Below are 15,075 nucleotides of genomic sequence, written 5' to 3'. Positions count from 1 at the left end.
ATCATCTAGGCCCTGGTCAGTCAGCTCAGTGGTAGAGCATTAGCCCAGCATGTGGATGTCTTGGGTTCAATTCCCAGTCAGGGCACACAGGAGAAGCGACCATCTGCTTCTCCCCTCCCCCCACCATGGCTTAATTGGCTTGAGCAAATCACCCCAGGTGCTGAAGATGGCTCTGTGGAGCCTCTGCCTCAGGTGCTAAAAATAGCTTGGTTGTAAGCCACCCCAGATAGGCAGAGGATTGGCCCCAGACAAGGGTTGCTGGGAAGATCCCTGTTAAGGAACATGCAGGAGTCTGTCTCTCTCCTTTCCTCCCACTTGGAAAAGAAGAAGAAAATATACTAATCCAAAGAGTGAAAATGTATTTACAAATGGTTTTCAAAATTCAAAAGGTATTTATAATTGGTTTTCAAATACATACATTATGGCCCTGGACAGTTGGCTCAGTGGTAGAGCGTTGACCCAGCTTGTGGAAGTCCTGGGTTCGATTCCTGGCCAGGGCACACAGGAGAAACGCTCATCTGCTTCTCCACCCCTCCCCCTCTCCTTCCTCTCAATCTCTCTCTTCCCCTCCCACAGCCAAGGCTCCATTGGAGCAAAGTTGGCCCTGGCGCTGAGCATGGCTGCATGGCCTCCGCCTCAGGCACTAGAATGGCTCCAGCTGCAACGGAGCAACACCCCAGATAGGCAGAGCAGTGCCCCCGGGTGGGCATGCCAGGGGGATCCCGGTTGGGCGCATGAGGGAGTCTGTCTCTCTGCCTCCCCACTTCTCACTTCAGAAAAATACAAAAAATAAATAAGTAACCTCAAATACATACATTATATTATTGCCTTTTTTCCTTCTAATTATTGCTTTTCCTTCCTAGTTATATTTTCTGGAGATTTTGTGCTTAAAAGCTCTGTACACAAACCAGCATTAGCAGAAAGAAAGCCAAATTGTGAATTAAAGGGGCTGGAAATGGCCAAAGAGATAATCTGCAAGATTATAGTATCTTCAGCTCAACAAAAAGAAGTCATGTACAAGACTAAACCCACCCAATCTCCATCTAGTCACCTCACACCAAGGTCAACTTCGAAAAAACTCCTAACACCATCTAGAAATGGCGATCAGTGATGGTTATCAAGAAGGCACACCCACAGTATAATATAAACCTCTTTCAGTTTCAAAAATTGATGGCTAAGGGCTCTTCAGCAGTGGCATTTGATTCCACATTAGTCTGCAGTAAGCAAGAGAAAAACAAAGACCCATCATTCTGAACCTTCTATTACAGACCCACGCCAACTGCAACAAAACATTCTTAAGGAAATTGCTATTGTTATTGTGAACTTCCCGTAAATGTAAACAGGTTTCTTATTCTCGGTTCCAAATTTAAAGATAAAAACATATCCGTTAAATATTACATTTTACAGTAGTGCTTTTTCTCCATAAAATGTTTGAAAATAGTAAGCATGTATAACCAAAACAACAATGGGAAATAATCCCAGAAGTTCAAGATCAATCCATTGAAGCAATTCTTTTTTAGTATTCTAATTCTAAACTTATAAAGCTAGCATAAACAACTGCAAATGAAACAGGAAAACAAAACAGACACAACAGCCCTGGCTGGGTGGCTCAGTGGGTTAGAGCATCATCTGGATATGCCAAGGTTGCAGTTTCGATTCCCGGTCAGGGCACATACAGGAATTAACCAATGAACGCGTAAATAAATGGAACAACAAATCACTGTTTCTCCTCTCTCACCCCCTTTCCCTCTTTCTGAAGTCAATAAATAAAATTTTAAAAAGATAAACAGAAAAAAGGAGACATATAACTTTAAAAAAAAACTTTAAACAACCCCAAAGATGAAATAAACACAGTATAATTTAACATACATCTTAACAGCTTAATGCAATTTTTGATGATATTTGTTAATTTTCTGAAAGGCATTACAGAGTCTTCTGAGACTGTGCAATTAATGCTTACATATTAGCTCATAACTTCTCAGCTTTTCTTACCAAACACTTCTATCGCTGCGGAGTTACTGACTCCTACAGTTGCCCACGTCCAGGAGAGACAGTCTCCGCCCTGGCTGCACCTATGAGGGGAGAGGGCTTAATATACTGAAGCCCCAGCTCCATCCCCAGTGACTCTGACTCTGATTGAACTGCCACAGACTAGGGCACAGGCAGCAGTAGTTTTATAAATTACCCAGGTGATCCTTAAGTAGTCTGTATTGAAAGCCACTGGTCTGCTCCACCCATTCCAAAAGAAGCCCTAAGGGTGTATGGAGGCTCCACTCAAACGTTTCCAGTGTTGAGACACAAAACCTTATTCAAAAACTCCAAAGTCAATTACTATGTTATAGATGGTCATTTCTCAAATATAAATGGTTACTTTTACAGGGGATGATGACCCATCATTATCCTAACAACTACAGAGTTCTGAGATCTTTGCACTGTTCCTCTTCCTAAAAATTACTTCCTCCAATCTCCACAGGGCTGGCTCCTCTCAACATTTGGGTCCAAGCTCAAATGTCACCTACAGGGAGAGGTATATTCTGACTATGCCTTCCCCAGCCTGTCCCAATCTCTTCACCAGGGAATTCTCACTTCACAAGAGTGTGCGTGCTTGCTGACTGCTGGGCAAACAAGTGTGTTAGGTTTGCTCGCTTGTACTTTGCCTGATCAGTGCATGAGCACGGGGCAGCACCACGTGGGAACAGTCTATATAAGGCTGCAGGTGCTTGCCCTCAGGGTGGCAGATTGTAGATTGTAGATTGCCACAGCCATTGGGAGGGGCCATGTTTTGCTATTGTTTGCCCAAGAAGGGGTTTCACCCCAGCCTGTTTCCTCATCAGTCCTGGGGAGAGAGAAGCGGGTTTTCCTGTCTGCCTGCTCGTCCACCGTTGCAAGACTCTAATAACTTGAATGGCCCACCATCCTCCAGCTCCACAGTTCCTTTACCGTCGGCCCGAATCCAACGTGAACTTGCCTGGCCCTGGCCATCAGCCTTACACTGACTGTCCCCCTGGTCTAAATGTAAGCCATTCACACAGCTCCATCTTGTCTGTCTTGTTCAATAATTATATCTACAACAAATGGCATAGTACCAAACATAGTAACTACTAAATACAAACTTTTGAATGAATAAATGAAACAGAGCAAGAAGTAATGGTATGGGGAAGCAGCTGTGTTAGGCTTGCTCGCTGGCTTACCGGCTTCAAGCACTTTGCCTGATTGGTGTGTAAGTGCAGCGCTGTGTGTGTGTGTGTGTGTGTGTCCTATATAAGGCTATGGGCGCTTGCACTCAGGAGGTCTGCGGATGGCGGGTTGCCTGCCTGCCACTGAGAGGGGCCATTTTGCTGGTTCTTTGCCTGAGAAGCAGTTTTCCCTGCCTGTGTGTTCAGCAGCCATTGGGAGACACTATTAAACAGAAATGGTCCAATACTTTCTGGTTCCACAGTTCCTCTACCATCTGCCCAAATCCAATGTAGACCTCCTTGGCCTTGGCCATGGGCATTACAAATGGGCAATCTACAGCAAAAAGGAAAATTCAGACTGATGTATAATGTAAAGAACTAATGATGCAGATTATAAAAGGACTATGTGTAAATGACAAAGTATATGATCACGGGTGGCACGAGTATGAAAACAAAGGTTCTGCTACAGATCAGGGGGCTGGAAGAGCAGAATGGGAAACCCCACCATTGGTGAGGGTTATGGTCTAGTCTAGAGTCCTGCACCAGAGGAGGTACGTTAGTGGAATAAATAACCATCAATAAGTGGATGTATGAGAAGGTCGAGGTAGCCTGGAGACCACTCCGCAACCCAGGGGGTTGTGAGAGGGGGAGACAGAAAAGAAGTGAAGCCCATTCAGTCCAGGTTGGCACCTCTAAAGGCCACCCCCCAGGAGGGGATGGCAAGTGGGTGCTGGATGGGCCTGGGGGGCCATTTGTAGATGGAAGGTAAACAAAAGGGGGTTGGGGGAGAATGGGTTTGCAGTTTCCTGGTATGAAAATGTTACCTTCCTCAAATAAGAGATGTCTCTGAGAATAAACGTTCATCTTTTGGAAGCATAAAAAAAGAAAAACTCCACAGGCGGTAAACCCCGCTGCCCAATGCAACCACATAACTTAAAAATGTACAGTTTCGCCTGACCAGGTGGTAAGGCAGTAGATAGAGCGTGGACTGGGATGCGGAGGACCCAGGTTTGAGACCCAGAGGTCACCAGCTTGAGCTCAGGCTCATCTGGTTTGAGCAAAGCTCACCAGCTTGGACCCAAGGTCGCTGGCTTGAGCAAAGAGTTACTCGGTCTGCTGAAGGCCCCACAGTCAAGGCACATATGAGAAAGCAATCTATGAACAACTAAGGTGTCACAATGAAAAACTGATGATTGATGCTTCTCATCTCTCTCCCTTCCTGTCTGTCTGTCCTTGTCTATCCCTCTCTCTGACTCTCTCTCTGTCCCTGTAAAAAATAAATAAATAAAAATAAAAGAAAAATGTATAGTTTCACTGAATTTGCCAACAGTTACAGATGTAGTCATCTGAAATTTTTCTATTATGCATCCGTTTTCTTTTGAAAAACATCAAATGAAACATAAATCAAAATGAGGATAAATTTCTTCTACACTTTGAAAACATTATAAATGTTTAGAAACATTCTAAATATCCCTAAATACTATGAAACGCTAAACACGAAAACAAAATTTTAAACATGTTAGAAAAACTGTGATTTGGTGGTGGGGACGGGACTATAAAAAGCAGAGACATATGGAAATACTTGGAACACCCAGAATAAGGTAAAAAATACTGAGACTAGGAGGGGCACCTAGCATAAAACAAGCATTAACCCTCCAAGCCAGTTTTCCCCACAAGTGACTGGCTAGAATCTCCTTTAACTTTTTTGGTGACAGGGAACTCATGACTTCCTAAGGAGGACTGCCTCATTCCATTCTTAGAAAGCTATATAGTTCTTTGTTTTGATCCAAAATCTGGCTCCCCCCAGGGCCCACTGAGCTTTGTTCTGCTTTTTGAAGCCAAGTATAAAAATGTCAATGAAAACAAACTCAATGGATCAGTGCCCTAACTGCATAGGCCTGATTAGAGAGGTACAGTGAATCCAGAAGGAAGAGATCGGGCCTGTGTTCAAAGGGGGAAGAGAACAATCAATGTTTAGAAAAAAACAAAACTGTGGAGGGCTAGAGTACAAGTGTGAACGCAAGTGTCACTTCCTGGCTGAAGCTGAGTGACCAAAGTGGAAATGGACAGGAGAAAAAATACAGAAAACAGTTGATGCATGTCCCTGAAGCCTGGGTGAAAACTACTGCGATTAGGCAAAAGTAATCTGTACTTTGTAAAAAAAAAAAAAAAAAAAAAAGTAGAATAAATCTGAAAAGGACAGGTAGATAAATAAGGAGACTACATTACTTTAAAACAGCATCACAAAAGTTCAGAGCTGATAAAAATCATAAAGATTATCTAGGAAGAACACTTCTGTGAAACATTTCTCTGTCTTGTACCCTCTTCTCCCCAACACCTGCATAACATGCTGATCTGAGATGTCAAATAAGATCCTCACCAGCTATCTCAAAACTCAAACTCAACTATCCCAGCGCTAAGATGGGATGATGTCACGAGCCCCAACTGCCTGAATCATCCTGGCTGCTTGCCAAAACCCAGTATGGACAGGATGTGGCTACAATGCAGGACGGGTTCTTGCCGGCCATGGAAACCAGCCATCTATTATGCTGATACACATAGCTCCTCCAGCCAACAAGACTAGGGCTGCTAACTTACCCAGAAAACATTCAGCGACACTTTCCCTTTTCCTTGGTATTATCACACAGGTCTGCTACGGGACAAATTCCATCCATTTCTTCTAAACACGCCTACACTGGTTTTCTCTGTCTCCACCCAAGCTATGGTCAGGGCAGAACCTGGGCCCTACCTGCACGCCCCCACCTCCACCCGCACACACTGAAGCTCTCTGGTTTTGTTCCCTAATCAGCCCCACTTTCTTCACACTTTAAACATCAGTGCCTTAAAAATACAGTCCTGTCCTAGATATAACTGCATTTTAAAAGTACATACTAATAAATGAAAAATGCCACATCGCAGAGTAATATGTATGGCACAATCCCACTTTAATAAAACAAAGAAACAAGAACCACCACCCTACATATGAATTCACATGTTTAAAGGTATTTAAAACATGTACAAGAGAGCCCTGGCCGGTTGGCTCAGTGGTAGAGCATCGGCCTGGCGTGCAGAAGTCCCGGGTTCGGTTCCGGTCAGGGCACACAGTAGAAGCGCCCATCTGCTTCTCCACCCCTCCCCCTCTCCTTCCTCTCTGTCTCTCTCTTCCCCTCCCACAGCTGAGGCTCCATTGGAGCAAAGATGGCCGGGCGCTGGGGATGGCTCCTTGGCCTCTGTCCCAGGCGCTAGATTGGCTCTGGTCGCAACAGAGCGACGCCCCGGAGGGGTAGAGCATTGCCCCCTGGTGGGCAGAGCGTCGCCCCCTGGTGGGCGTGCCGGGTGGATCCCGGTCGGGTGCATGCGGGAGTCTGTCTGACTGTCTCTCCCCATTTCCAGCTTCAGAAAAATACAAAAAAATAAATAAATAAATAAGAAGAAGAAGAAAAAAAACACAAGAGAATACTGACTGCACTTACCAAAGTGAGCAATGCAGACAGATTTGGGAGGAGAGGAAGGGGAATCTGTTAATGTATATAATTTTATCTAACTTGGGTTGTTGACATAAACTGTCATAATTATACAACTATAATTTTTAAAGAGCAACTAAACTCTTATGACAAAAAACTCCTTCAAGGTCCTAATGAAATTTCAAGTACGGATGAATGAAGGGTGTATGGTCGCTCCCAGCCCCTCTAACCAGAAAGGTCAGCAAGGGCTAGTTCAAGTCCTCACTGTGCCAACCCAGCTTCTTTGTTCCTTGATTATTACTTTGCACATCTCCTAACTCAGAATCCAATCTGAATTGGTGAAAATGAGTTAAATTGTTCATATATTCCATACTCTGGAAATTAGGTTTGGGCAACCAATTATACAGATCATTCATTTGTTTATGGAGAGTTGAGTATTTTAATTCCTCATGCAACTTATGCCTCCCCTAAAAGAAAATATGAATTAAAAAGAATTACATATCTTGGCCATCAACTTTATTCTCTAAAAGTGCTCCGGGCCATTGGACCTTCCTTTGTGAATGTATATCCACCTTCTATCCATCCTGAGACTCTCAACTCTCCTCTTTTCCTCACTTTCCATTTCCAGTTACATTCAACGCTGAGTTCCATGCTACACCTCCAGGTTTATTCCCTCTTCACTACCCCAGCCGCCCTGGCCCAGCTCCAATCCATCCTCTGGGACCAACACCAGGACCTTCTGAACTGCACTGTGACTAAGAGGTTTCACCCTCTCAGTAAGTACGGTACAGTGACAAGAAGGTGGGCTTCTTCCCAAACCAGGTTTTCACCACTTAGCTTTGCAGTCTTGAGAAGAATCCTTAACCTCTCTAAGACCTAGGAACTTTCCTCTTCTGTATAATTCAAGTAATATCTACCTTGTAAAAGGTTTTTATTTATTTTTTGTTTTTGTGACAGAGATAGAGATAGAGAGAGGGACAGATAGGGACAGACAGACAGGAAGGGAGAGACATGAGAAGCATCAATTCTTCGTTGTGGCTCCTTAGTTGTTCACTGTTTGCTTTCTCATGTGTGCCTTGACTGGGGGCTGCAGCAGACCAAGTGACCCCTTGCTTGAGCCAGTGACCTTGGGCTCAAGCTGGTGAGCTTTGCTCAAACCAGATGAGCCCACGCTCCAGCTGGCAAAACCTGGGTCCTCCTTGTCCCAGTTCTACGCTCCATCCACTGCACCACCACCTGGTCAGGCTACCTTGTAAAGGGTTTTATAAGAATTAGAGATAAGACATGCAAAGTGCCTAAATCAGGGGTCTCAAACTCGCGGCCTGCCGAACAATTTTGTACTGATTTTTTTTTGTTTTCAACTGCAGTGAGAAAAGTGTTGCGTAACAGTTGCCTTTTGTAGACCTAGTGCGGCCCGCCGAACGGCTGTGATCTTGCTCTGCGGCCCTAATGCTGAGTTGAGTTTGAGACCCCTGGCCTAAATGGAGCTTTGTACATAGTCCAATGCTTTATTTTCTTATCTGTAAAAATGGGCAGTAAGCCTCTCAGTTGCTTTGAAGATTAAATAAGACATAAGGCACCAGTTACTAAGTGTTTCCTTTCACTTTCTGTTAATGGTTCCCCATTCCCAGGACTAAATGTGGCCACTGCCCCGTCCCCACTTTCACCTCCTGCCATCTGACTTCACATGCCTCCTTTCCTAACATGATAAATTACTTAATAGTAAAACTATGCATCTCCTCGTGTCCCCTCCTCTCCTTTGAAGCCATATTTATAGGTAGAACCTCATGTGTGAGGGAGTTCTTTACTATCTGAATACTTCAACAGGCAAGTAAGTACCATATTTTCAGCTTAGAAAACAATATCCATAAAGAGCAAGCATATTTAAGGGGATTATGGGGCAGAACGTTTGTACACATGAAATTGACAAAACCTTAACCACAGCTGCTGCACATGCTCACGCAAACATTGCGCATGCGAATAAAGACTATAACATCTTCCTAAGTGGTATCTGAAAAACAACTTCACAGAGATGAAGTGTTGAATTAAAAGAAAAAGAAGTGATGATGCAAGGTAAAGCAACTGGGTCAGAAAAAAGAAATGGGATTGAAAGTGCTTATGTTTCTTTGTTGAGGTTGTTTACAGCTTCTCGAGGCTTATGTTTATACAGTTTAGATGTTTTCATTTGATAACATATAGAATAAACATTTCTTTAAAAACAATAAAAAATACTTAGGTAAATAAATTAAGTATTAACTTTCTCTGTTTATTCATAGATTGGGGGGAAATCATTTTGGGGTTTTTTTTAACCTCCTTATGATTTCATCATTAGAATTTAAACACATAAAATAATTTAACAATCTTTCTAAGCATATGAGGGGGGAAAAATTAGTTCTTTAAAGATGAAGCCAGGTAATTAAATGGCTTTCATCACATCCCTAATTTGACAATCTCTCAAAGTAAAATATTTCTTTCTTGAATGATTTCATTATGGTCCTGAGAAAGAACATAAGATTGGCTCCAGGAGACGCTGTTCAATGCCCAGAAAGTGCTTTCGGCAGGTGGTGTCTATCCTTGGTATCAGGGTTGGGAAAAGGCACAAGAAAATGAGTTGAAGAGTCTTAGTCCATAGTCGGCTGTAACCCAGCTGCCAAACTTTTCTCAAGTTGTCATGCGAATATGTTTTCTAAAATGCTACCAGAAATGCTGAATCATTCCTCTCTTAGGGGCTCTTTTTCAACTTTGCTACATTTAAGTTTCCAACTATATTTTTAAGTTTTAAAAAAATTCTAAAGTTAAATTCTACAGGTTTGTATTTTTTAAATGCACGTATATTTTTATTTTCAAACTATGTTAGAATCATGATTCTTCCTCTAATACTATTCTGGCCTAAGGACAGTATTGATTTACACACATCCCAAACATAAAATCAGCCAGGATATACTTGGGCATGGGTGCCCCTCACATCATCGAAAAGCAAGCATTACTTGTGAAATCAAACCACAGTCCAGTATTCTAGTCAACATGTTGCTTTGTCCAGCTGCTCAAGTATAATAAAAAGGAGAACATGGTGATGCGAGGAGTCACCCTTTTTTCAGATCTTTCGTATTTTTCTTTGAAGTGTGTCCTTTTGGGCGTAGAATTACAGCAGTCATGTAGGCACAAGGCAGAGCCCTAAATATCAGGCAGGATAAAAAGCAATCCAGACTAAGACATGACTAAAAAAATTAATGACTTCATCATCTTGATTTTGTGCATCTTCAGGCAACACTGCTCACTTGCATTACTGTCACAGCAGGACATAGCTCGGGAAGGAGGGCAGATACATTGCTGGGTGCTGACGCTCAAAAACAAAGAGGCCTGTAAAGACTGAGCCATGTTCCTACACTGCAAATGACTAATGTCCAACTTGGGACTTTAGTAGAGTATTTTCTGTTGACATTCCTATGAACTGGGCCAATTATTTTTAAGTGAATCTTATTTGTTAAAAGAGCCTAGAAACAAGCCAAAGATTTATTTTATACTTGGCTTTATAGACATACAACATCATTTGCTATATACACTTGAAAATGAGCAAAATTTCCTTTTCAAAATCAGGACACTCACAAAGCATATTTTCCAAAAGTGAGTTCTATGTGCTATCATCATTGAAATATCTTAGTTTGCACAATTATTTTGGATTTACTTTTTAAACAGGGAATATTATTGAAACTGACCTAGCTCATTTAAATAATACTACCAACTAAAGTACATCACATTAAAATATAAAAATAACAGGTCTCACTATCAAATAATCAAGTATACTGATTATTTATTGCCCTAAAATATGTTTTTGTAGAACTGTATAAACCAGTCATTGGGAACCTATAATTGAATTAGATTTACGCTAAATGCAACTCAAAATTTGTATGTAAACAAGTATCATTTGGTAAAAATCCTCCTGATAAATTCTTATCCACTTCCTGTTATATAAAACAAAATATGCCTCAACATTTTAACAGAAAATTGCTAATTGCTTTATTCTGTATTAAGAAACCAGTGTTACACTATTCCTACAAAACACTGTTTTATCATTTATCTCACTATTGCTGAAGAAAGTAATACAGGTAGTTTTTTCATACTAGTCACTTCCTACTTTTCTTCGTCTTTCTCTGACATTAACCAATATTGACTAGTGAATGCTTCATAAAAGTATCTTCTTACAGTATAAATTTATTCTTTCATAAAATATTTATTGCACACTCACACTATGCTAGGTTTTGTGCTAAAGACTTTGGTAGCAAAGTAAAGACAGATTCCTTGCCTAAGAGCTCATGGTCTAATAAAGGCTAAAAACAATTGAATTAAGGTTTACTATGCATGGTCAGTACAATGACACAGGGAAATAAAACCCTACAAGCATTTTCAAATCAAGCAGGAAGCAGGTAATAGTTATCCTCCTTTTCATTAAGTCAAGTCTACCTCCTTTCCTTACCAAGGAGGCGATGGCTTAACACTGCCTGATTCGCACTTCCTTCTCTTGGCAAAGAGAAGATGACAGGTGTAGACAACATCAAAACATCTCTGAGAATTACAATCACCATCCTGTTTCTTGACTTCACAAGGTTTAGCATCACTGAATTTAAACATATCAACCTAGGACCTAATCTAAATTGGAAAATACCAGTAAGTCCAGCTGCTAAGAACTGACATGTATATGGTAAGAGAAACATGAACCAGAAATTTACATACAGCCTGATACACAAATATCAGATTTCTACGTAGAATTTTTACCATATATTTATTTTTGGCATTTAGGCATCAGAATAAAAATAAGACGTACTTAAAGTATAAATGCTTGCCATATTATGTACCAAATTAGAAGGCAAGTTGTTAAACTGTAACAACGTGAAACAAGATGCCCCCCCAAAATAACTGTTTGAATACTTGTAAGAAAAACATTTTAGACATTATATATAAAACTAGAATTAACATGTAAAATGCCACTATGCCCCTAAAAATAAAGACTTACCACATAGAAAGGCGGTGTGTACATTTAAATTTATAACCAGTTACCTGCTACCCATAGTGCCTCTGGAATGGGATAAAACAGACTGAGTCCCTTCAACAATATGTATATTCTGGTGAATGTTGATATGAAATCAAAACATTTATTAGTTTCTTCTTCCAATACATTACCCAGTCTTTAAAAGAAGCCAAATACCAAAAAAGACTAGAGGACAAGTGTCCATTTGTGATATTCTAGTTTTGTAAATACAGTCATTTCAAACAGAAGAGCCCCATTTGAAGTGCACGTCTACCCATATAATTGATGTACATCATTCTTCAGACCGTTTGTAGGGGAGGTTCAATTTTCCCTGGTCAGGGTGACCTTACAAGACTTGTGCACGGCCCAGCCTGCCTTGCTCAGGTGAAATCGAGGCAGCGGAATCACCCAGCAGGGTTGTTTTTCTGCCACAGCCCGAGAACAAGAATAAGTAAATCCAAGGATAATGAAGATTGACTAGCCTTTGTCAAATGGGATTGGCGGGGAGTTCTAACAGTTCCCTCTCTCATCAAGGGGTGGTTACATTCAGTAGAAGGCTGAGGTGTCATAGATTCTACATCCTGAAATTGTGGGCCCTCGACACAAATCTACCTACCTATCGCCTTTTGTGAATTATGAGATTGTCACTGAAACCTGGGTTAGCAATAACAGCAGTTTTGTGAAGTTTGCTTTATACATTCCAACCCAGCTGAATGTCGCCTTAGAGTGCTGAGACTTGAAGACTCTTAGGGATCTCCCTCCCCCACAGCCACTGCCTCCCAAATTCCAGTTTATGCATTCATTTCCTGGGCAATTTTTCTCTTGTGAGGAAAACAATGGGTTCTTTCAATCTTCTCTTATCAACAAAGGGCTCTAAAATGAAGTAACAATCCTTTCAAAAGCATCCTTTCCGACTTCTTGACAAATGATGAGCGGGCGTTGGGGTGGGGGTGGAGGTGGGGATGGGGGGGGGGCGAGGAGGAGAGAGGTGACAGGCAACTCACCTCTTTTAGCTGCTCCAGCTCCTGTTTGAGGCTGTCGTACTCTGCCTCCAGCTCGTCATACTGCTGCTTGAGGGTCAGCTTCTCTTCCAGGACCACCAGCCCGTACTCAGCAGCCTGGATCTTCTCGTGGGTTGTCTCTGTGAGCTCCTTGCTCAGCCTCTCTATCTCAGTCTTATAATGGTCCACAGTCTGCAATACCTCTTCTGCGGCCATAGTCCCGGTAGATGGAGGCAGGAGAGGGTCACAGGGTGGGGGAGATGGATGCAAAGCAGGCGGGATAAGGGGAGGGAAGGGAGAAAATGGTAAAGAAAAGTGTGGCTGGATGAACGAGCAGAGCAATGTCCCGACTGCACCTCTTGCAGCAGCTACACCACCCGAGAAACTGACGTGAAACGCAACATGGAGAAAACAGGGGAGAGGCTCAGGGGTGAGGCAGCCGCTGGCGCCGCCTGTGTCCTCTGGGCCGGCCGGTGCGTGCGGTCAGCGGCCGTGCGGCATGGCCCTGGCTGCGGCGGCCGGGTCGGCGAGGGGCTCGGGATTCTGCTTATTCAGAGGGGCCCGGCCGCCATGTCTCCCGGGCAGCGTCACTGCAGTCTCCCCGGACCCCGCGCTCCGGCTCGCGTGCCGCTCGCTCGCTCCACCTGCTCCCTCTGGCCGTGCTGCAGCCGGTGCGGAATGATGCAGTCTCGGCCCGCTCCCTCCCCTCGCGCCTGGTCGGGGCTCGGAGCAGGGGGCGGGGAGGCGGGTGGAGTCTGCGCGGGGTGGGGGGGAGGCGGGAGGGGTCAGACGGAAACATCCCGAGGCGCGTCCCGCCGGGCGCGCAGGGCCGCCGCGCCGCCGACTGCACCGGGGGGCGCGTGGGACGGAGGCCGAGGAGCCGGAGGAGGAAGGACGCCCAGGGAGGGAGCCTCCGCCCTAGCCCGCCCGCCCGGCCCGGCCCGCTCGCCGCGGCGGGGGTTCCTCCTAGGGTTTTTTGCTCCGGTGGACGTCAAAGCCCCCGACAGTGGCATGGGCGCCCCTGTCTCGCTGCTACGGGAACCCCAGCTCTGTAAACTGCCTGAACTAGGCGCGATCCCCGAAGAAAAGAAAACTGTAACTAATGCACTCAGGGCTTGTGCATCCTTCTCGCCCCCTGGGCTCCCAGAGTTCTTCCAGGCTTCGGGTATCCTAACGCTGTGATTGCAAAGCCTGCCAGACGCGCCCCTAGGCGCCCGCTTCCGCCCTCTTTCTTCTTCCCTCTCCACGCTCCCTCCCTGCCTTGGCCTGGTTCACCTCACACTGAACAACCTTATTCCCACCTGAAGAAAGTCTTTGCCAAAGATTGCTTGCCCTCGCCCAGGCTTTCTGTGCCCAGCTTATCACAAGATTGCTATTGACAAGGAAAAAAATTTCTCTATGGTACATGCAACAAGGAAACCTCTTGGTGCCATTCTTTCTGGCCCCAGTAGTTCTATTCTGGATTTTTCAATAAAGGAAAACAACATGAAGTTTCTGAAGTACACTATCAACAATAAGCTACAATAAACTTTTTTTCAAATAATAAGATCTAATACTTTTTGAGACAATGTGCCAAGCATTTTGAGTGTGGCACATGCATTCTCTCCAATTCTAACAACTCTTTGAGGTAGGAACCACTATCCCTAATTTAGGTGGTGAAAGGAAGGCAAAGTTGAATGACTTCCTAAAGTCAGATAACCCTTAAGTGATGAAGCCAAAACTGAGTCATAACTCAAAGCACTGAACTGGATCATTATGCTGGCTTCACCTTCACTCATTACTAATACAAACCCAGCAACTAAATATTATATGCTCATAAAAGGACCACTTTAATCAATATGAAGAGCGATGATGAAGAATCACAAAAGGAGGTGAAGGCAAAGTCAGAGTGAAAGAGAATAAATAAAGACAAAATGAGGATCGAGAACAACCAAGAGGAAATGAAGAGATAGGAGGAAAAAATGAGCAATTTCTGTGTAACTAGGAGGCTGTGAGACCCATAGACCAAGGGTCTGACCAATTCCTTCCCTCTCTTGGGTGGCACTTATTCCACAGCTTTTTCTCAGTGACTAGGAGTTGTTCAACACACACACACACACCACACACACTCTCACACACACTCACAAGCTTTCTGACTTAAAAGGCAGGACTCAACTTTCCCATCATTGTGTACATGGTAAAGAAAAAAAAATAGTTGCTGATGGTACGATAAGAGAAGCAAGTGACAACGCCCTTGACTAGTAGACTCTCAAATGTGATTTTCACTGCCTCTGAAACAGGCAAGAAAGCTTAGATGCTTACAATTACAACATAATATTCTCTGATAAGAAGGAAGGAGGGAGGGAGGGAGGGAGGGCAGAAAGAAAGAAAGAAGGAAAGAAAGAAAGGAGGGCGGGAGGGAGGGAGAG

The 15,075-nt window shown here is 43.6% G+C and overlaps 1 protein-coding gene across 6 annotated transcripts in view; it reads right to left on the bottom strand.

Annotated features, from left to right (window-relative positions):
- BICD1 (BICD cargo adaptor 1) overlaps positions 1-13,356 on the bottom strand; it is a 233,090-nt gene extending 219,734 nt beyond the window's left edge. For all 6 annotated transcript variants that reach the window (XM_066368923.1, XM_066368928.1, XM_066368927.1 and 3 more), the window contains exon 1: positions 12,671-13,356. In XM_066368923.1, coding sequence (XP_066225020.1) covers positions 12,671-12,883 — 213 coding nt within the window. In that variant the 5' untranslated portion in view covers positions 12,884-13,356. The remainder of the gene's footprint in view (positions 1-12,670) is intronic.
- Positions 13,357-15,075: the final 1,719 nt, after the last annotated feature.

Source organism: Saccopteryx leptura, chromosome 2, assembly GCF_036850995.1.
Source record: "Saccopteryx leptura isolate mSacLep1 chromosome 2, mSacLep1_pri_phased_curated, whole genome shotgun sequence".
Taxonomy (NCBI): Eukaryota; Metazoa; Chordata; class Mammalia; order Chiroptera; family Emballonuridae; genus Saccopteryx; species Saccopteryx leptura.
Note: the sequence above shows the minus strand (reverse complement) of the source record. Positions and strands in the feature narration are given on the sequence as shown.